This window comes from Bipolaris victoriae (genome assembly GCF_000527765.1).
Source record: "Bipolaris victoriae FI3 unplaced genomic scaffold scaffold_4, whole genome shotgun sequence".
NCBI lineage: Eukaryota > Fungi > Ascomycota > Dothideomycetes > Pleosporales > Pleosporaceae > Bipolaris > Bipolaris victoriae.
In genome coordinates, this window is record NW_014575388.1 from 237,355 (window position 1) to 260,099 (window position 22,745).

The 22,745-nt window shown below is 51.5% G+C and overlaps 6 protein-coding genes across 6 annotated transcripts; 3 read left to right on the top strand and 3 right to left on the bottom strand.

Moving 5' to 3' along the window:
• Positions 1–4: 4 nt before the first annotated feature.
• On the bottom strand, positions 5–1,328 carry COCVIDRAFT_22328 (hypothetical protein; the record flags this gene model as incomplete). Its single annotated transcript, XM_014706188.1, has 2 exons — positions 5–1,251; positions 1,298–1,328. 2 exons carry the CDS (start codon positions 1,326–1,328, stop codon positions 5–7), a joined length of 1,278 nt encoding a protein of 425 aa, XP_014561674.1.
• Positions 1,329–2,092: 764 nt separating this feature from the next.
• Positions 2,093–2,478, bottom strand: COCVIDRAFT_86035 (hypothetical protein; the record flags this gene model as incomplete). The annotated part of the gene is made up of 4 exons (XM_014706268.1): positions 2,093–2,181; positions 2,232–2,325; positions 2,380–2,397; positions 2,452–2,478. 4 exons carry the CDS (start codon positions 2,476–2,478, stop codon positions 2,093–2,095), a joined length of 228 nt encoding a protein of 75 aa, XP_014561754.1.
• Positions 2,479–3,493: 1,015 nt separating this feature from the next.
• COCVIDRAFT_22330 (hypothetical protein) lies at positions 3,494–4,870 on the top strand (the record flags this gene model as incomplete). Its single annotated transcript, XM_014706189.1, has 1 exon — positions 3,494–4,870. One exon carries the CDS (start codon positions 3,494–3,496, stop codon positions 4,868–4,870), a length of 1,377 nt encoding a protein of 458 aa, XP_014561675.1.
• Positions 4,871–11,518: 6,648 nt separating this feature from the next.
• On the bottom strand, positions 11,519–11,671 carry COCVIDRAFT_86086 (hypothetical protein; the record flags this gene model as incomplete). Its single annotated transcript, XM_014706269.1, has 1 exon — positions 11,519–11,671. One exon carries the CDS (start codon positions 11,669–11,671, stop codon positions 11,519–11,521), a length of 153 nt encoding a protein of 50 aa, XP_014561755.1.
• Positions 11,672–16,400: 4,729 nt separating this feature from the next.
• COCVIDRAFT_85661 (hypothetical protein) lies at positions 16,401–17,417 on the top strand (the record flags this gene model as incomplete). The annotated part of the gene is made up of 3 exons (XM_014706270.1): positions 16,401–16,496; positions 16,547–16,644; positions 16,700–17,417. 3 exons carry the CDS (start codon positions 16,401–16,403, stop codon positions 17,415–17,417), a joined length of 912 nt encoding a protein of 303 aa, XP_014561756.1.
• Positions 17,418–18,511: 1,094 nt separating this feature from the next.
• COCVIDRAFT_11778 (hypothetical protein) lies at positions 18,512–19,566 on the top strand (the record flags this gene model as incomplete). Its single annotated transcript, XM_014706161.1, has 2 exons — positions 18,512–19,008; positions 19,065–19,566. 2 exons carry the CDS (start codon positions 18,512–18,514, stop codon positions 19,564–19,566), a joined length of 999 nt encoding a protein of 332 aa, XP_014561647.1.
• Positions 19,567–22,745: the final 3,179 nt, after the last annotated feature.

The window sequence follows — 22,745 nt, forward strand, 5'->3', positions numbered from 1 at the left end:
CAATCTAGACACTACCCTTTGGTAAAGCGCCCGCAGCCTTCATCTCCCCAAACACATCCTTCAAGCTCCCCCATGTGTCTCTGTACCCCGTCCAGCCGTATTCACGCGCCTTGCTCATACTAATCACGAGATCAAAGTTCCTGCCGAGAACGAAGCCCAGGAAAGCCCACGTTGCCTTGTCAAAAGCGTCCTTGTCCAAGCCCTCGCGGTCTGCAAGTGCATTCCACGCTTGCCTGACATCGTCGCGCTTAGACCACTTTACAAGATCAATGTGGTTCTCGACGTGGCTGGGCTCCAGCACCGGCGTGCCCTGCAACCCTCTCTCATCCGCAACTGCAGAAATAGGTGGTTGAGGCGCCATCTGCACAGTCGAAGACTGGCTCTCGGTGCCCACAACCATGTCTTTGATTCTACCGCTTATGCTCGCTGCACCACTGCCGCCATAGACACTCTTGAACTGGTCTGGTTTGACGGTAGTACCAAAGTAGTGTGCAACTCTTGGCCAGAGATTCTGGTAACTCTCGACATCGCCGTTTGTGATGTTGAAGGCTTGGTTGGCGGTACGCGGGTCGAGCGCTGCCCATGCGCAGAACTCGGCGTGGAGTTTTGCGCTGGTGAAGCAGTTGAATTTGGTGTAGAAGGCGGGGGAGCCGGGGAACTCGATGCCACTATTGCCAGACATTTCCTTAGAGACGAGCACGTAGAGAGCCAAGGCTGCAGAGAGATTCATAAAGTTTCCTGATGCGAAGCCGATGACATCGTTGGGGTACGTTACTACCCATTCTTTGTTGTGCTTGGCGCAGAATTCGTGCAGGATGTTTTGCTGGTTGTAGTAGAAGTTTGGCGGCCATTTAGATGAGGTGAGCCAGGGTGCGTCTTCTTGCATGGGCTGCTGGGGCACGCCGAGGTGGACGCCGTATTGTTTTGCGCCGCAGACGAGGATGATTCGCTTGACTTGCGATATGGTGCCTGTTTTCTCTAGGGCACAGAGGAAGTTTGAGAGCATTCGGCCATTGACTTCCCAAGCGTCTTCTTCTTTATCCTGGGCGAGGTAAGCGGCGAAGAATATGTACTCTCCGCGCACGTTTTTGAGGTCATTGGCCATGGTGTCTGGGTCGGATTGCAGGTCAATATGGTTGTGGATTACGGTCTCGGGGTAGTCTTCTTTCTTGCTCCGCGAAAGTGCGTGTATGGTGGGCCATTGTGAGCGGTGTTTGCTGAGTTCGAAGACGATCTCGCGACCGAGGATGCCTGTGCTATATTAATACATGCTGGCCATATTCTGACCAAGACGTACCGGTGGCGCCGGTGACTATCGCTGAAGGCATTGTATTTTGTAGACGATTAGTTTGTATATATTGCGAACTTGGAAGCGCAGTGGAAGTATAGCATAAAAAGTATGAAGACGTTCATGACGTAATGATGTTTTCAGATACAGATATGTCACGACTCCACAATCACGTAATCAAGTCGCTACTTGGATAGGTGTGTATGTATGTAGTAGTAGAAAAACGCTCGCTGCTGTTCTATTCAGATATTTGCCCTAATCACGCTGTGCATTGCATGTAGAGTATTGGTTCACAGACATCAGTTGTAAGCAATATGGAATAGTCGATATATTTAACAGGCCAAGGCCTAAAAAGCGTATTTGGACGTCACGCCATGGATGGTACTAGCGCGGACTGTGCATTTTCATGCTCGAGTGCCAGATTACAATCATTCAAGTCTAGTACGATCGACATCTGTCTTCATCGATCCAAGAATAACGTCATGTTCTTGTTTCCCTATATGAGCAAGAAAAGAAGCGAAGCAGTTTTGTGAAGCAAGAGTCTAGGGATCAACACCATGTCTTTTCCGCATTGCCAGATTATCGATGGCGACATTTTGCGGCCACGCTATTCGAAGTGCTTTCCTAGACCCGGTGGCATAAGAGGCATTGATGTCTCTGGATATACTACCAACATTTGGTTGGTTGGCTGCAGATTATCTGGCAGATTGGCGGTCGGTTAGCAGCGTGGCTTAGCCTGACAGCTGTCACATGTCTGACAAACTAGAGGGGGTGGCGGAAAGCGACCGGAATTCGGAACGGTGTTCACTTGGGAGGGCGTTTCTGCCAAGTGAGCTCACGGAACTGATTCTTTACTTCGTCTTTGAAATGGTCAATGGACGAGGGGCCCGTTCCTGAAGCGCAGTCAGTGGGTGATTTTCTTGTAGCGACGAGGCCGGCATACTGCCGCCACCATTCTTTTGCTCAAAGTCTGGCAGCCTGTTGATCTTGCGATATGCCTTTTGCACGGCCCGGTTGAAGGCGGGCGACCGAATTAGCTGTGACAAGTCAGTCATCCGGACAGTTTGGGGTTAAAGGGGACATGGACGCACACGTGCGACCGCCCAGGCCTGTACCAAGGTGTTAGTTTGATATCTTGGGCTCCTTTGCAACTCTGCACGTACCTCGAAGAGAGCAAACCAGGGGCCCATGGGCGAGTCAGTAGTGCATTTACAGTTTGATGACTGGCGATGGGATGGGATGGTGGGGATGCGCAGATGATGGCGGTGGGATGAAAGGAGTGATGGCGGTGGTGGGTGGGCGAGGAGTAGAAAGATTGGGTGGGTGGGGGGCAACTTGGAGTGTTGGTAGAGGAATAGCGGGCAGCCATGCCATGCCATGTGCGTACTTACTACATCCAACGCGACCAGCGACCGCGCCTGGCGTGTTTGCAGGGGGGAAGGAGGGGCCTCAGGCGGAAGCTTGTTTTTTCTTGTTGCTGCGTTGTCATTCCATCTCACAGTCGGCCTGCCTTGGCCTTGCGCGTTCGCATTAATATTGTCTATTTCCCCCTCGGCGACGGGACATTTGCCATTAATCCACAGCCGTTTCCCATTTGCCCATCTGCCTGCCCACCCTTCTAGAAGGCCACGCGACAACGCTACGGCCGGCCTGCGATCCGCCATCTGCTCCCCCCGATTGCGAGGCCGCTTGCAGCCCCTCCATTGCCCGGAAGGTCGCTGAAGCTGGTTCTTGGGAGACGGGCTGCCTCTTGCTCTGGCCTGGTCCATGGTAAGCTCGCTGACGCGGCACTGTGACTGAGAGTGTGACTGCGACGGCCATCAAGGACCAGAGAGACAGGACAAGATACAGACAAGAGACGCGCAGACGGGGACCGAGACAGAGCACAGCAGCAGATGCATCGTGGCGAAGCCTCATTTTGCCCGCCGCCTCCACTTGCAACCTCGCATCCCCCCTATCGCTAATTTCGAGACACGGCAAAGCGCCCTCAGACCCATCGTTCCGGCCTCTGACGCGCCACAGCCTGCACCCGCCCGCTCTTCCGCCACTTGATGTACACGAATACATAGTACTCTGCCTTCCCCCCCACTAACCGCCTCCAACCCGCCCGCATACACGGACGCGGATCTCTTCAAACTGCATAAACTTCGCGCCCTCCGGCGCAAGGCAAAGCTCAAGGGCGTCCTCATCAGGACCGACCCAGCCATGGCCAGCCCCGACGACCCCATCTCGCCCACGGCCTCGTCCAAGCGCTCGCGCAGCAAGGACAGTCTCCGCTCCCTCACCACCTCGTCGCTCAACACGCCCGCTGCCAGCACCCCCGCCGCCAGCACTCACAGCCTCACCAACCCTCTCTCTGCCCCCGGCACCCCTACACCAGCCGAAAATGCGGGCATCCCATATCCCGCTTTCCTTGGCTCTACCAGAGACATCAATGCAAAGTGGAATCGCCTTGAAACGGCTCAGAACGACCGCCTTCGCGATAACTCACACCCGCCCGATTCAGAGGAGCCACCCAGGTGGGCACGCTGCGGCGGCGAGGAGTACGCTTTCCGCAACCGCTACGCCAACGTCGACCCATACCAGTCCAACAGAGTCCATCTCGCCGTCCCCGAAGGCCACTTTGACTACATCAACGCCTCGCCCATAGACCTTGTGACGACCAAGTCCCAAACACCCCTCAAGTACATCGCAACACAGGGACCCAAGGCTGAGACATGGTCGCACATCTGGCGCATGGTCTGGAAAGAGAATGATTCGCCCGCCGTCATCGTTATGCTTACCCAGACGTTTGAGGCCTACCGGGAAAAGTGCTACCCATACTATCCTCAGTCGCCCTCGAACCCCGACCTGCGTGTCAACGAGCATGACGAATTCCAAGACGGCCTGATCCACAATCTTCACCTGGCCTCGTATACCATTGATGAAGAGGCGCGTACTCAGGTCCGGGAGATTGACATGACGACTGATGATGAATCCGAATCTAAGAAGGTCTGGCACTTGCTATTTGCTGGCTGGCCGGACTTTTCCGTGCCAGAAGGAGACGACCGCTCCGCTATGCTGAAATTGGTCGAGATTTCTCGTCTGAAGAACTCTGATAATGCTACCAACCCGCGGATTGTGCATTGTAGTGCAGGCATTGGTCGCAGCGGAACTTTTATCGCCCTGGACTGGCTGACGCAGGAGCTCCAGGAAGGTTCACTAGACGATGTACCCGAGACCGAGGACCCCGTTGTCAAGATAGTCGAGATGCTCAGGGACCAGCGTGCCGGTATGGTACAGTCCAAGGTGCAATTTCAGTTCATATATGACGTCCTTCGTGAACAATGGCGAGAGAAGTGGATTGCCCAGAACCCTGTTCAGGCAAGCCAATTAGGCCTTGTCAGCACCGGCAACACGCCTGATGGTGAGCCTGCACTGAAGCGCGTAAAGTCAGTGCACTATGGCGAAGACGAACATACTCCACCATCCGCATCCTCGCCTTTAAGCAGTAGTGGTGCATCCGACTCGCCGGATGCTCGTGCTCAACTTGAAGCTGAACTCCAGGATGCAGACATGGAGTATGAAAAGGGCAAGACTTAGTCGATTTTGCAGCCTCTGAAGGCACCACGCCCCGGGCGTCAGAAGAACAATGCAAAAAAGATGGTGTCGTGGTCCCTGCTCCCTCCTTCGGTGCACACATACAGCACCTTTAACGGCGGGGTTGCACCACGTCTTGTTGCTGCACCTGTTCCTCTACCTCCGATTATTACTACTCAGGGCTCTGTGCTTGAGCAGGTAGGAGGAGAGGGCCAAGTTGAGGAGCAACAAGACGGGGGAGCAGACGTCGAAGCACAAAAGGATCCCTCTTCTCACCTTTCTTCTCGCGTTCTTCAAAGTCAATTGTCTTCCCTAGTACGCTCGTTCGCTTCACCTTCCTCTTACGATACAACACCTTCTCCAGACCATGTTGTCTTATACGCGGTTTTTGCCTGTGTTTGCATCGTTGGTTTCATGTTCGTTTACTGGGACGAACCTGATAGACTTTAATACTTTCTTTGTTGTTGTTTTTTCAGTCTCTGTTTTTGCTTTGAAGATGCATAGCCTTGCGGATAGATACCCCTTGGGATGGGTTTGGGTGTCTTTGGGTAGTCAGTAGAGCGACGGGCACGGGAAAGAACCGAAGCAAACAAAGACCAGGCGGCGCTAGTTGTGCGTATTTGGCAACTCTAGACTTTGCTAGTTCGTTCTTTCCTCTCCTCTCCTTGTCCTTGTTTCCTTTCTCCGTTGATCACAATCCATCCATGGTGGTGCTTGTCTTGGGGTTATATATTCCAAACTTTAACCATACATAACAAAGGTAAGACGCGTCACAAACACGTATCCCCTGCGCCACCCTCCTTTGGTTGCGCCCTTTTTGTTACAGCAAGCAAGTACGGCGTAATAATAACCAGCCCGTCGCGACTCTATGCACCTTGAAAACTTTCGCGTCGGTATTATTACCAGTTTGTGCTCCCCTCCTTCCCCTGGTCTCCGCTGATGCATCGGCGGGGTTCATTCGTTGGCGGTTGTCGTCCGGCAGATCGAGAGCATATCGGACTCGCTTCAGGGATCCTGTCGATCATCAATTAAGGGAGACTTCCCGTCGTTTGTGATTTGCTCACCTCTGGACTTGCTGACTTACCCCCTGTTCAAGTCTTGCCCTTTATTTTTCGTGCGTCCCCGAACTTGGGTTCCTCTAGGGCGTCGATAGCACGGACGGACGGAGGAACGGAGAGTCGCTCACCCACCCACCCATCAACGAGTGAACGAGACCAACCAAGACAGAATTTGGAGTAGAGGAAAGTATACTGTACTCCATCTCTAAGTTCCCATTCAGATCAGGTTGTTTTTTTGGCAGGCCGTTCCATCCATCTGACACACACTCTCTCTCTTTCTTTGCATTATCACCATTCTCCATGCAAGCCCCGTCCAACCCTCCCCCGTACAGCATAAACATGTACATATTGAGACCATGCCCTCGGAAGAAACTTATATTACCAATACCCCCCATCAGCACACCCCCATGTCCGTAATTTTCCTCAAGCAAAGTCACTTACCCCCAATCAAGTCAAGTCTGACAAAGAAATTTTCCAAAGATAAAAATTTTACACCCACACCCGTTGAGTGAAACAGCCCATGACTTGCCTGTGCCTTTGATCAGCCGGCGTTATATTACCGATATACTAGACACCCCCCCCCACACACTTTTACGCCCCCTCCGCCTCGTCCTTTCCCCATGACTTATAAAACTAAACGGTGTATTACAGCCGGGTTAGCGAGGGGAGTTTGGGGGGGGGGGGAGACGCAAAGTAAATGACCCCGGCGTTAGACCGCAATTAGTCCGGTACTTAACAAAACCAGAAAAGAAAAAAAAAAGGTTTGTGCGTTACTTCTAGCGCGAGAGAACGCCCTAGCGCACTTGCCCTTTCTCTCTCTCTTTCTCTCTCTCAGACTAGGGGAAAAAAAGGGCGATTGGGAATTTTGCTGACAAAGATGGTGAGGGGGAGATAGGGTGTATGACTCGGGGGGATGGGGCGTTGGACATGGGTGCAGGGCCGTTTTGAGGAAGTGGGGAGGGGGGGGGGAAGTGGAAGTGGAAGNGGGAGGGCTTGTGCGTTTTTTGGGTGTGTGTGTGTGTGGGGAGGGCGGAGGTGGAGGTGGAGGAGGGGGGGAGTTGAGTTAAGGAGGGAAAAGGAAGGGATGGTGATGGTAGTGTATGTGCGTATTTTATTTTTATTTTCCATACTACGTGTGAGATTTGGGGCGTGTAGATGTGGTATGTGCATACTCTGCACAGTTTGTTATACAGTATACGATATACGGCGAACTGAACCGGGGGGGGGGGGGAGTTATCGGTATCTTTTCCACTTTCTCGAAGGAGAGAGTGAGAGAAGAAAAAAAGGAGGTGGGTGGTTGTAGGTTGTTGACGATGAGGAGATATGTACAAGGCTTCTCCCTTCTCCCCCTTCCCTTCGCCCCTTCCCCCCAAACTCAAGTTTAAGGAAAAACATCTCATATGTGTGAAGAAAAAGCCTGTGTAAAGAAAAAGTGGTAGCATAACGAGGGGGGCGGCGAAACGGTGTGTTTTGCATTTACGCAGTTGACGTGCAACATATGTGGAGAAAAAAAAAGTATGCGCTGCAGTTGCGCGTGTAATGTGGTGTGATGTGGTACATAACGCAGTAGTAGTAAACGTGTGTTTTACGAATGTGCTGACTACGAGGTTGTGTAAGGCGCCGAGGGGGTCAAGGGTAAGGGGGTTGCGGTCTTGCGGTGTCATGGCATCCGGAGGAGGGGGTTAAAGGAGCGGTGGGAGGTTGCGAGATCATGTGTAGGAGCTATGTGGAGAGAGATGCTTCTAGTTTAATTAGTTAGTCAGTGTAGTGTACTAGCTGCAAAGGCAAGTTCCGTAAGATTCGGGTGATCAAGCAGTTGGTGGTGGACGTGTGTCTTGGTTGCAGAAGGGTGGTTGGGTAATGTTCGTCCGAGATTTTCTACTACGTGTTGCTTACTTTTCTCATAATTTTTTTTCTCTCTCCCGCAAAATTGTGAATGGTAATTGACGAGGTGAAGAGGGTTTGGGGGAGTAGCGGGATGACGGGAGTTCAGCCTTGTGGTCCTTTCTCCACAATCGCCCCTTCTTTCGTGCGTAGTTTTACTCCAAGCTCCTTAGTAGCGCGATTTCGTAGGTTGGAAATCGAGATGCTGGATTCGTTTCGTACGAGCGTGTAAAACGCCTTCCTCCCACAAGTATACAGTGGTCACCCTCTTCTCACTCTCTTCTTTTCTTCAAACACAATTTCAAAACACTCATCATACAGTGATTCATCAACTGACCATTTCATCACTTCCCAGTCAGCCCTTTCTCGCACCCCCCCCCTCCTCGCTTATCGCTAAACCGGGGGACGAAGAGGTGCGGTCAGGGCCTTCTTTCTTAGCTCACCCTGAGTCCTCGTGCGTGGGTTGCGATCCGAGACTGGGGTCTGGGGAAGAAGACGTAGAGTGTGCCGGGGGGAAGAGGCGGGGGGAGATGAGGCGTGGAAAAGGTAATGTAAGCTTACACATGCGTACATATTGGATTATCCTCTTCCATGGGGGTTTGGGCCATTCGGGAATAGATTATTTTCGGTCTTGGTCATCATGGTGTTATGTTCGTGCGTTGCAGGGCTGACAAGGACGTTTTGTTGCGTTATTTTTGGGGAAAGAAGAGAGTTGGGTTGATTGAGAGTTTGGAGGAGAAGGGGGGGTTACTGATGGTTTGGTAATTTTGGGTGTTGGGGATGCTCACAAGTGTACTTGTTCATTTCCTTTTTGATTTAGATAGACATGATTGTCCGTATTGCTGATGGGTCAAATCGTCCCGCACTACGTAGTGTACATGGAGCTTTCTTGCAGATTCGATCTCTGTGCTGCTTATCCGGCTTCACTTTCCCGACTATGCAAATCAAGAGATCATGGACATTGTGCTAGACGCGAAATAAGGCTGATTTACCTCCGATTAACCGATTTCGATCCATGTAGATTGTAAAGTGATGATCATGTCTGTGTTGTCTAGTCTAGCTGTGACGCTTCAAATTTGACCTTGTATCGACGATCCTACTGCGTATGCCAAAGACTGCCCAACGCCTCGAGCGTGTCCACGACATCATCTTTTCGGGCCTCTCCCCTTTTCCTTGCATTCTATGATTTCCCAAGTTCGAAATACGCCTGATATTCTACGAGCCAAGTCGAGTACGTTACGCGTCTCTCCGACATGCACCGTACGTTAGGGGTTGCCAAGCTGTATACACTATACAGATACGCTCACACAAGTCACATGACATGCCTCTGTCCGAGGCAAAATACACACAAAGTACGCATGTATGTTGATCAGTAACTACTTTTTGGTCTTTTGTTTACTATTCACTTCATTTGAGAAGGCGTGATTCGGCGCAATTCTACCCGAATGTATGGCATTCGGGAACGCGATACAGTCAGAACTTTGGCATTATTATAAAAGTAGAAGCGCGAAAGAAAGTCCGAGGTTGTAGATAACGTGTCAGCAGATGGGTAGTGGTATGGGGTGATTCGGATAACTCCGCCTCGCATGAATGCGGCAGAAAGAGTTTGAGTGGTGCATGCGAGGCTTGACTCAAGAGAAGAAGAAAAAAGGGTTTGGCATAGTGGTCGTACAGCCGAGGGTTGCAATCGGGCCCGAATTTCGGCAATAAGAGAGAAGAGTTTACCGAAATACACCTTAGTAAGCCAGATTATTCCCGCAAAATGCAAAAGCGCTGTGCTGCACACACAACGCATGTGAGTGTAAGAAAGACGACTTGTGATGCCAACTATGGTGAAAGCAGCTCATCACAAAAGGTCCACATCCGACGTAATACTATTTTGCCATTACTGTAAATACGTTGACGGGCCGATTATCGGGTCCGAGCACGTGCATCTAGAGCACACTAGAAACGTCAGTGAGTCTCAAATTCAGCAGCGCGGCAGTTGAGTAACTGCCAGTGTGTTAATTTCCTGGCGGTGGTGCAATGCAGCCGACATGATTGACCTGCATCTGAGCGAGGTTCATGATACGCAACGTCGTTGCATTGTCAGACCAGTGTCGTTGCCACGGGCGTTTGTTTCAAAGGTCGCGGGGACTTGTGATTTGCCGCGGCTAAGTCATCCGGTGTGAGCTGCGAGGTTGATGATCGCCGCTGGGTGTTTGAAGGACGATGAACATGGGTCCAACCCGATAGAGTATGTACAGCCTTGCAATGGTGCCCCAAAGTTACAAAACAGGCTTCGCGATCGAGGCCATTTTGGACCGGTATTGAGCGCACGCTGACGTTGCTGACTGTACTAGGGCCGCGGAGGGTGGGGTGTGAGCAGAAGGCATCGCGTGCAAATCTTCGCCTTGCGCCTTGTGTCAACGCATCACTGGAAAAGGATGTGTTAGGAGCAACTGGGTTTGCGACTTGGGTTGCCGTGTTGAGGCAGTGCTGCAGGTTCAAAACTGCCTAGCGCGTATTTGCGGCGTAAAGTCGTGACGGAGCGTGCGCGCTGTCTATTCTGCAGTCAGCTTAACTTCGAGCCTGTACCACTGGACTGGAGCGAGCAACGCGGCCTTATACTTTTCGTATTGTGACTATTTCAATATAATCGTCAGTCTGGCCGGCCTCGGGTCCTACGTACACTAGGGCTACATTTTGCATTGCACTACCCGCTTCAGAGACCTCTTCCTCCCACTAAACCGGAGGCACGTCGCATCTTCTCAACCAGTGTTCCAGGCAGTACAAGCATCGCGGCATGGGGATCATGTGTTAAGAGATCGTGTCCGTGATATCGACTTGCTGTGTTGGGATGCGGATCTGCGATTGCTGCCAGGGTACATTTAGGGAAGCGACTCGAGGCATGCCAAAGCTTATTGCAGCTTTCGCAGGGTTTACAAGAAACATCAAGTACTGCCTAGCGCACAGTCAAGCCGGTCAGGCTGCGCAGCGTTTTGGGCTTAGGATTGTTGCTATCAAGCCGTCGGGTGGAATCTCAGGCATGCGTATTGGCGGTCGATGCGATCGTGTATTGTCTGCCAGAGTCGGGCAACCTTCCCTGGGAGGCCAAAGGCCATGTGTGGGAACTACTAGTAGTAAGAGCGCTGAACAGAGCGTCGGTCAATCATGTGTGGGTAGAAATAATAACATGCGATGCTTTGGACAAACCCAATATGAAAACTACGTTTTGACTAGACTTAGTACCGAGGCAGTCTTTGAAATTAGGCAGAAAAAAAGCGATCGTTGTGCTTACTTACGAGCGAAGGAAAAAAAATGGGCATCAGAGCGTACATGGAAAAGCGGGATACGTACCAGTGAGGAGATTTGGTCCGTGCCCGCATCCATCTCGGACGAGTGTCCAAGTATCGGACCCCGAGTAAAGAGGAGGCCGAACTATTGTGTCGCACGGAAACCCGAAAACACCGTACTTACCTGCAAGGCGACCTCGGCGATAGATCCAGTTTGCGTTGGTGAGTGGATTTCTGATTATTCGTGGCCCCTGGTTGGTGGTTGCAAGGAGGGTTGGAAACAAGGCACGTTTGGTATTGAGTTGTTTGTTTGAGTATTACGAGCGGTGCTGCGATGGATGGCACGTGATGACAGGTACGAGCGGCGGTGTGCTACGTAGTTAACCCAACACACTGCAATGTCGTGGCCCATGTTGCACGATTATCAAAGCGGATCATGATGAAGAGGCGCATTCTAGAAGTCTAGACCATCTCTTCAACAGCACGCAGGGGTCCTGTTCGTGTATCCGCAATGGAACCGGTATGCTGGCGCTCGGAGCTGGGGTTCGCCATCCGCAAGTGGATGTGCTGCAACACGGGAGGATCATGATCAGCATCAAGTCCTTCACAGTCGAGTCACGGATACACTACTACCATGGCCATGACCTAAAGTATGCGTTTAGTAGTATACGAGAGCAACGCATGTTGCAAGTACTGCGTGTCGATAGAAGCAGATGGACCGGGTTGAAAGGTAGTTTTTACGGGTGCCTTGATCACTATCCGAAGTTTACTTACTGAGCAAGCAGCATCCGAGCCAACGGATCCTTCGTCGTGGTGCTTGAGCTTTGTCGTCGGCAGTTGAAGAAAGAGTTGTTTTTCGCACTCGACTGATGTGTCAGACTCATGATGGCTCCACCTTGAAATCATGATCCGTTACTGATCTTCTGCTAAGGATTTTGATTAGACGCTGAGGATAGATAGTGTGGCCACTGTGCACTAAGACGCAGTCTGACGTGGGTGGGTGCGGGCACAATGCATAACTAGCTGTCGAAGCTTTTTCAGCCTTACAAATTGGGGTGGGTCCCTGTGGAAACTACTCCATGGGCTTGACTCATTGCAGTTCCCGTCCACGCCTCAATTGAATGCAGGTTGCTTGCGAAGGTTTGTGTGGTCTCATGACATGGGTGTTAAGAATACGCAAGGTTTCAATCTCCCGAGACCAGGAAGACCAAACAGCCTCGAGCTAGCCAGCTCCATTATGTACTGTGTGTGAATACTTGGTCTGGTTGACATCATTTCGTGTCTATACGCCTCCCATAAGGTATGTGCACAGGTGGCAGCCAAGGAATCCATGGTGATGGAAACGGACCAGAGAGTCTAGGCCTCGACTCAGTATGAGAAAGCCAAGGCTGAATCAGTCTGCGTTCGAAAGTAGGTACATGCTTTAGTGGATGGGCCAATTGAGCGATGAGTTCTTGGCCGGAAGGCTGAGTGTCCGGTGCCGAGCAACACAAGAGAGTGCAAACGCCGCCAAATGTTGTCCGCAGCGAAAAGTGCAACTTGGACCTAGGATGACAAGACTTGGCACCGACGGACTTCTTCCATGGTGCCATGCTCCTACACGTAGCCTTGGGGCTTAGAATATCAAGAGGACCGGGCCGTGGGCGTTCGTTGCCTGGAGAGACGGCAACGGTTGAGTGCGTAGCCTGTCGCACATTACTAGCCCTGAGCAAATAGACAAGCTCAAACATCTCTAGCTATTGCCCAGGTTCCCCCATATTTGGCGGGTCGTACATTGTGAGGCAGAGCCTAAGGCTGCTGGCACAGGGCGACAATAGCAATAGGTTGTTGTAGTGCTACTACACAGGTAACGATCTGACCCTGGAACCAAGAGAAGGAGAGATTGCCTTGGAGCCAAGCCTTGAGCCCTGGGCAGATGGCTCGGCGATTGCCGTATGTACTACATGTATTGTATTTACTTGAATCGGCTGGTTGCCCGTTTCTGCTTGTCGTCGAGCTCGATAGGCCCGTACGCGCCTCAGTGTGCCGCCTTACTAGGGCTGTTCCAGGCGGCTTGTGGCTTACTATATGACCTGGAAGAATAGGCCCACGAATTGCTCAAAACCATGCCGGACCCAACCCAAGCCCCCAAAACAGCCTGACTGCAGGCAGAAAAGAGAAAGTTAAACATGCATCTCTAATATGCAGGCTGATAGTATCCATGGACGAAGGAGCTTGGCTAGACTTTAGCTCGAAGTTTGCTAGGTAATCATATAGGGCGGGACCAGTGCAAAGTGCACAGGATGAGTAAGGCCGTTGGAGAGGGCTTGGTAATAAGTGACTATAGGCACCTAATGAGAGGATCTGCTTGGTACCCCTGTTGCGACCGGGCTGAGTAAAGCCGCAAGGTTAGGCCGTAGTAAGCGAGAGCGGGTGTCGATCTTGAGACTGCGTGCGGAGAGTCTTGCTGAGGCAATCAGAGGGGGGGCACAAGACTGACCAAAGTCTTGGACCAGAGGAACCAAGGCTTTTGCGCACATGGCTAGGACGGCAGGTCTCGAAGCAGTATGTACGCCATGGCGCCAGGGGGGATTTTGGGGTATGAATCGGAGGAGGGACGAAGACCGTCCGTCCCTTGTCCAATGTAACAAGGGAGACCGTGGGGTGATTGCCAGCAAAACGTCGCACATTGGAGCATGGCAACCACGCAATCCTTGGACAATGACATAGCAGGCGGTTGGAAAAGGCATTATTCAAGTTTGCAGTGACAGGCAGTGAGCGTAGATTGGCTGGTCATCTTGTCGAGGTACCAGCAACAACCTGTCGAGAAGCATGCATTCAATCGCCGCTTACTGTCTCCAAAGGTGAGTTGAGATGATGTCGGCGACTGTGCATCAGGACGGGCTGTACTGTATTTTTTTTTGATATCAATCTGCATCCCAGGACCCTTGCGATGAAAAAGCATATTGCACACGGACGGGGGATGGGTCTGACAGGATCGCTGCTAACAACCCCCGCATTCGTCGGTCTGTGAGCCGAGCAGGACCATGTACTTACGAGACAAGTGGCCGAATGCCAGGGCGGGAATGGAGACAAGCCCTGGCAATCTTGGTCGGCGTGCACTGGCGTTTAGTTGCATGTCAGCAGGCGGTGCAGCGGCTGCGACCTGGAACATGACGGGGGAGCGAGTAAGTAGATGGAGTTAGAGGGCGATGATGATATGATGGTAGTGGTAGTGGTAGTGGTAGTGGTGATGCTTATGATTATGCAGATGCTGAGTGTGAGTATGTATGCGTGTGAGTGGCATGATGCACATGCACAAAGGTGGCCCTGGGCGTAGGTGGATGGCTGACATTGTTTTTGTATGCGCTCACGCTAAGCTTGTTTGAAACAAAGAACAGAAGCAGAAGCAGAAGGAGGAGAAGGAGGAGAAGGAGGAGAGGGAGGAGAGGAAGGCGGACGATCTAGCCCAACGGGTGGTGTTCACGACGTTTTGGCATGGACGGGTAAGTGGTGTATTGAGACAGGGGGCGCATCGTATAGCCGTCGTATAGGGCCCGTCAAATCTTGCCTCACCCCAAAATCATGTTCTCAGCCACGCTGCCTGACGACGCCTGGCGTGTGTCGCCAACCTGCCAATCTCCCTGAGCAGCGTGGGAACTTGGCTGACTGGCCAACAAGAATAGCGCGTATGGGAATATACGTATGTAAGTGTACAGACGGGCCAGTAAACATGATTAGGACCTGGACGCCTGGCTGTGGCTAGTGGGAGGTGTACGTGGACAGAGGGGGTCTGTGGCTGAGGCATTTTCTGAGGGCATGATACTATACTACAGCTAAGTAAGTACGTACGACTAATGAAACATTGGACGAGGCGCGGGGCTGGGTGGTTGCGACGCGTATGTATGTGATAGAATACAAGAACTGGCAAATGAGAGCAGGTCCAGTCGGACGAGACAGTTGTGGCTAGAGGACAGCCAAAAGAGACAGAGGCGGGTGTCAGCATATGTCGCGACAATGCAGGTCGCTGATTGTGGCTGCGCTTACATTAGCAGCCAGCAATGGGCGGTTTGAAGCCATCGGTCACATCGCAGCGCCCTCGACCCTCTGGCTGGCTGGCGGTGCTAGCTATGTAGCGTATGTCCATACGTAAGTATCCAACTATGTAGGTTTTCGAGCATGCGCAGACGGGCCAGGCGTATGCGTCTTTTCTTCACATGTGTCTACTTAGTATGTGTGTGTGTGGTAGAGTAGACGGACATGTAATCTTGGTCCGCCTCCACCCCCCTTGATGACTCGGACACAAGAGACGGAATCGGGATTGTGCCACCGTCCGAGGGAGCGAGCACGCCTTTCCTTCACCAGAGAGGCTGATCATTTGGCTGTCAAATCAGTCAAGCAGTCCTGCCTCTCTAGCTCGGCCGAAGCTTTGGTACGTTGGGGCCCCCGTCAAGACAAAAAAAACGTTATCAGCGATGCGGCCATGATGATGACAGGCGCACCCACTCGCACACACACACACACACAGACGGACACATCATGGGCAAGCAGCATCGAGTCTTGATCATGACCTCGCCCATGTGTCACACAATCCCTGGCCAGCATCGCCAGTTTGCGGGGATGGGGGTGCCACAGGCGGCTCTTGTCCGTCTGATTTTGGTCGTGGAAGTCGTGTTGCCGGCACCCGAGCGCTGCGATCTCGAGAGCAGGTCGAGTTTGGTTAAGCCCGCGTATTCGCCGAGTAAAACGTCACCTGTTCTCCCTGGCGGACGAGCAACGACGCGGGCGGGCTGTCTCGTTCCCATTGCAGTCGTCGTAGGCTACTGTGCGCTCACGGTCCGCTCGTTGGCCGACTCCGCGCTTTCGCTTTGTCACTCCTCCGGCCAGCGAAGCCCAGTCCTCGCCAGCTTGGTGCCCTGCACCCAGCCATGCACCCTGGCTCCTCGACCGACTAATGTGCCTCAACGTGCGTGCGCCCATTGATGATGTGTAAAGAGACAGGGTTCCTCTAGCTGCCCATGGCCGGCCCATTTCATAATTACAGTTTCATTACCGCGTTTTTGCACCACAAGGTTATCGCCGAACGTCCGCCTGAACGCAACTATCCTCTGACGTGAATAGATATAATGCTTTCCTACCCACACTGCCCTTTTGCTCTTATTTAGGGCCTTGGTTTCCACTTCCACCTCGACCTTTTTTTTTGCCAATCTGCACACCAACATCCAACCAACTACTGTACTGTCTGACATAGACATACATACACCCACACCCACACTCAAGTCTTGGTCACTACCTGCAGACCACCCTACCACCTTAACCCTACCTGCTTTGACCCACATGTCACCTCAGAGATCAGACTCAATGGAGGCCCAAGATAACATCCGAAAGCGAGTGTGCAAGGCGTGCGACCGCTGCCGTCTAAAAAAATCAAAGGTATGTTTAACTTCACACAGGCGTCGCAATCATCCACCTAACAGGACTAGTGCGATGGAGCGAGCCCTTGCAGTCGCTGCAAAGCCGACAACGCAATCTGCGTCTTTGGCGAGCGAAAGAAGTCTCAGGACAAAGTATATCCCAAGGGGTACGTTACTGGTTTTAAATATCCTTGGATTAAGTACCTAAGCTAACTGGATCAGTTACGTCGAGATGCTTGAGCAGCAACAAGGCCAACTAGTCGCTGGTCTACGAGAACTTTACAGCCGCCTACAGCGAGGCGAGAGCTGGCCAGGCCAACCACTGCAAGAAACCGCAGGTGGCCATCCCCTAACCCACGACATTTTGGAACGCCTGGATCTTCTACACGCCCCTAGTGAAAGTAGCACCCACTACGAAGGATTCGAGGAAGACTGCAATCGCATGCAGCAAAGACTAATCGAAGGAGGCGCCCCATACACACAGAGACGGACTTCAGTCAGCTCAGAATCCGACCACGGCCATGCTTCGTCCAATTCCTCATACAATGGCACACCCACAACCAGGTCCTTTGCGTACGAAAGCCCCTTTGCCCGCAATAACGCACCGCCAACCCCACCCATGAACAGCCCGTTCCCACGACAGTCGCAGGTAGTTTCGCCAATCAAGCAAGAGCCGGTAATGGCCTCACCACCGTTCCTAGGCAGCGGTGTCATGGACCCCTCTGCACTGTCACGAGCACCTTGGATGAACGACTCGATGATGATGGATGACACAGTCGACTTCAAGCCCATGTACGGATTCGACAGCTTCCCCGCCTACGACCAAAACATGATGGTAGAGAGTGTTGCGATAAGCCCAAACGACCCAATGATGCCCGATTGGAATACGCACAATGAGTTGGATTTCAGCAGCTTCATCCAGAACCCCGTTGGCGCATAGCCATTGGTCCGGACACAACTCCGCTGCCCTCGTTCCATCTCCTTGTTTAGCGTTCAAGCGTTCTGGGATACCTCCTGTTTCTTTACGGCGTTTGGGTTCGGTCATAGCAATCGGCGTCCAATATGTCGGCGTATAATGATCTGCCGGATATCTTCCTCCTTCAATTTACACTCCGGTCAAAGTCTCACCTGTTTCACGACGACGTGAACCGCTGTGCCGGACACAGCTGCATGCCTCCACGGATTGGCAACTGTTCCTGACAGTGGGCGCAATAAGGTCGCCTTTGCGAGTATATTGTGGTTTACCTTGTACATGATATTGTAAATATTAAAACTCGCTATTTGTTCTTTTTTCCAATTATGACGTTGCATGTTGGGAATTTGAGTGTGCGCGCTTGAAATGCCGATTACTAATGATGTGTGGCGGAAAGAGTGATGAGCACCTGCATGTACATACATACATATGAATCTAGTACCCGTTTCTTAATAATCCGCTGACACTGTCCAGACATTGACGCGAAGAAATCGTCCGAATCGTTATACTACTTGCATTCTGCCCGGCACATCATGTAAACGGTCTACAGCAGCAGATTTCAGCCTTGCTTCGCGTGGTAACCAGCGGCAGAAAGGAACGTCAACGGCTGCTCCACATCCTCATTAGGCTAATAAATCAACACATATGTATCCAACTACGGTCCGCAAATGCGCCCCATTTTCTGTCTCAATCACACACACACACACACACACACACATACACAAACACACGGTTCAATCAAGCTATTGAATCAGCCTGGTCGCCTGCTCCCACGCCCCAGGATACCCTAAGCTTATACGCGTGCCCAGACGCTCAGCTAAGGTGAGTGGTGGTGGCGGTGGTCCCGCAGCAGCCCCGCGCCTGGACACCTTACCCCTCATCTCACCACACCAGATGTCGCAACAATAGGAGAGAGAAAGTTTACTGGGACCGTGGTGCCCTTCAACCATACTCCAATTCTGCAGCTAACCACGCAATCCTAGACGACCCGCTGCCCTGCCACCGTCACTACCTACCCTTTGCCCCAACAGAGCCCAGCCACACTGATTGCCTGTTGCGCCATGTCTTCAAAGGCCTTTACTTTCTTGCCTCTGGGCGCCATCATCCAAAAGTTCCATGTCAATGGAAAAAACATTGTCCAGGGCTTTCCCTCGGCTGAGCTCTATAAACAGTACAATGCCCCCTTTTTCGGCGAGACGATTGGCCGCATCGCCAACCGCGTGTCCAAGGCGAAGATCAATGACCTAAATGGGAAATCGTACCAACTCCCCCTCAACGATGGTCCCAACTCCCTCCACGGCGGCCACATGGGCTGGGGAAAGCGTGAGTTTGAAGGCCCTACCACGGTGGATCGCAATGGCAAAGAGGCCACCCTGTTCAAGTACTTAAGCAAAGACGGTGAGGAGGGCTACCCTGGCACTGTGCAAGTAAGCGTGTGGTACGTCCAGGAAAAGGAGCAAGTAGACGGTGTCCAGCAGGAGGTCTTGCATATCGAGTATGAAGCTGAACTCGTCGGTGATGAGGTCGATGAAACCGCTATCAACATGACCAACCACAGGTAAGTGCTCGCCAAGTACTGCACCTAGGTTATGGTACTAAAAAAAATGTTTGCAGCTACTTCAACTTGACAGAAGGCCCTTCTGTTGCCGGCACAGAAGTCACTCTCATCACGAACAAGTACCAAGTCGTTGATGATGGAGGCATACCCACAGGACCTATCGAAGAGTACCCTGGTGTCAGCCCTCAAAAGACCTTCACTCTCGGCGAAAAGGAGCCCGACATTGACGACTGCTTTGTTGTCAACACCGACCCTAGCAGTGTGCCCATTGATACGCGCTCGTTAGCTCTGCAGAAGCTTGCCTCCTTCTACCACCCAGAGAGCAAAATCCATCTCGAAGTTCACTCGACAGAGCCAGCATTCCAGTTCTACACTGGAAAGTACATCGACGTGCCCGCAGTTGGTGATTTGCCCGCCCGCCGCGCCCGTTCTGGTTTCTGCGTTGAGCCCAGCCGATACGTAAACGCTATCAATGTCCCCGAGTACAAGCCTATGATGGTACTCAAGAAAGGTCAGAAGTACGGCACTAAGATTGTGTACCGCGGTTGGCATGCCTGAAGCGTGATGCGTTGTACGTAGTCTTCATGTTCATTTGAATCGCAGCTCGATTTGAGTGATAAAAACAGCGATTCAGCCGTCAACTACAAAAGAGAAAAAAAATTCCCATTACAACCTTGTCTTTTACAAGATGCATAGTGCTCGAACACTTGCCTTCACTTTTTACTCTACAAATATAGTTCTCTCGGCTCATCACTATTGGTCCATTTTTCTAACATTTTTTCCACGTCTTTCAAGCATTGGCGTCCCCAAGTGCATCCCCTTTGCCCAATGACATCCTCTATCCAAACTGTTAGCTCAGACGGGAGACATCGATCAATTTGTGCGATTGCGATCGTCAATTGGCATTCACTGGGTGCAGGAGTGAAGGTCTGGGCGCCACGCAGCCTCAGGATCTGATACACTGCACGACGTCACACCCAGCATAGTTCACATTCGCCAAGTTTGGAGTTTGAAAGGCCAGGTTCTTGCTTCCGCCCCCCACACTATTCTTAACCCTACCGGAAAGCTAATTCAGACTTCATGCGTCTGTGTTGAATGGGACCCAGTCATCTACAATGACAAGTCTACTATATGGATTAGAGAGCAAAGTAAAGTATAACATGTTACAGAAACGTATTTTACATCGACACCGACCAAGAGGAAAGGTCTATTGTGTAAACCTTGTTTTCAGCATCATACCTTGACAAATCCATATTGGCACATTGGCCAGCGGTCTAGGCAAACTTGTTGACGCGGCCTTGGGCAAACATGCTCTTCACCACGTCTCGGGATGTGCACGAAACATATGGAAACACATCACTGCGCGAGTAATGTGCATTTGCTTTCAGATACGTGGCTACTGACGTCAAGTGTCTGGTGTCGACCTTGCGCCTACTCTGGAGTTGTCTCCGTGCGACGCCCGCCGCCCTGGTTCCCTGTAGCGCAACACTTCTCAAACCCGTTCCTAGCTCACGTCTGCTGTATCAAATGCACGTGTTACATTAGTAGCCATGCGCACAAGTCATTGGTACGCGGGTACATATTCGCTGTGGAGCTTTACCCTATCAACAATTTCCTGAACGACGTCATTACCAAGCACGGACCTGGCCATCATCCGTCGGTGGGTCGGTGGAAAGAACATCCAACACACCATTGAATTACAATCACACCAGAAAGAGGCACAGCTCCTAAAAACACCAAACTCATCGAGTGCCATGTTTGGTCGGAGACGGGGCTAGACTGCTCAGGAAAGTGTTGCATTACAACTTCCCCTCCCTTCCCCCTCCCCCGCTGCGCATCACCCTTCGGTACCAAGAAATTGGAATACCTTACACAGTGTATCCCAGTCTCCTATCGACTGGCTCTTGCATGAGCACGCCTAGAATACCCATACGTACACCTTCCATGTCGCCAAATACTACCAAGAAAAACTTCATCACCTACCTTGCTGTTTTCGGAAACCCCTTGGTCAGGCCATCACATGTCCAAGCACATCGCTCACATGTGCACACAATCACCGAATCGCGTGCCTGAATATCGTATTGATACTCGGAATCTCCACTTGCAGGTTAATAATACTACCGAGCGGAAGCCAGACAGCGGCACCTAGCCTTGGGCTTTTTGAACTTTCTCAGCCCAGTTGCGGCAGATTCTTTTTTTTGGATTTACGATGTAACGCCAACTCGTGTTAATGGGTCCCTTAGGCTCCGTCGCTAGCCAAGAGCAACGTAGAAGAAAAGCAAGGCCACACGACTAACGAACGGCAACAGGGTGGGCAACTCGGTACGCATCATTCAGGCTGTGTCCTGCCGACTCAGTACCGAGCCTGTTGAACGTCTTTTTTTGATTGCGGGAGAACACTTGACAAGTCTTGAGCTCTTGGTGGTCATTTCCATCCAACCCAATGTTTGAACCACGACAACCACGATGGCCTGATCTCAGCAGTAGCGCACATAAATGGATACTCATCCCGACCCAATTGTATCCAACCCTTTTACACTACCAAGGCCACCAAGATTGCTATCTTCCGATCCCGATCATCACTTAATTTTCATATGCCCCTCGGCCTTATACACTCGGATCATGCCGAGATCGCCAGGGTGAAACTGAACCACCAAACTGCTGCACAAACAAGGCCAGTAGAAAAGAAAGTAAAGCAAAGCAAAGAGAGAAAAAAAACCTGGATAAGTTCGATCCCCACACCCGTAGCGCAAGGTCTTCAAAACCAGAAAAAACCAAAAATGGTTCGCCAGCCGCATCAAGAACGCAAATGAAAGAAGGAAAAAATACACTAAACAAGCCAAACCTCCCTAGTCCCACCAACGCTGCAAATCCCTTTTTCCAAGCGCCGCACATCAGCTCGAAAACCAACACCACGCCGCGAAAACCTGCTTTTGTTTCAACTTTAAAAAAAAAACATATCATGCCTTGCTTGAGCATATACAAGAGCCCATGGCGTAAACGAAACCATCGCTGATGTAGAGTAAGTACCTAATAGCACGTATTTGTCGATCTCCCGAAATCTATCGGGTTCGCGGCCATGTTTGAACTTGTGAGATCCAATCTTAGGCTCTTTTCGGTTACCGGCACACACACACACGGATACGGCACTTATCCGCCATTCCGGGATGGGCGCAGTTTAGATACATGTATCCTGTTATTGGCGGGTGGCTGGTGAAGGGAGTGACATTCTTCTTGTTTGTAGGTGATGACGTCGACGATCGTGAGGTGTTTTGGGGGGAGAGGTTTTTTCTTATCGATGATACGAGAGCGAGGGAAGATGGGGTTTGTGGGGGGTGTGTGTGATGTATGAGTCGTGAAGAGAGCGCCTGGTACCTGTTTTTGTTCCCACATGAACTTGTGGGGGAGGTGCGATGGTAAAAAGGTAAGTGGCACGAAATGATGCAAGGGGGGGGGGTAAGGGTTACCAGTTTCCTTGTCCTAGTTTTCGCGAGGAACAACCCCTCCCCTTGCTCATTGCTACTGTTTCCCCCATGAGTTGTTTGTTTTTCTTTGTTTCAGATACGAGCTGTGTGCATTGGACTGGTTCTATGTAAACCAGCCAAGAAAGAAGACATTGTCGATCCAATTTATATCTCCCCATCATACAATCTTTCAAGCAAGACTAAATCGCGCCAAATACCCATGTTTACTTTACCATCAGAAAGGAAAAGAAAGAGAATCACGACGGCAAATCC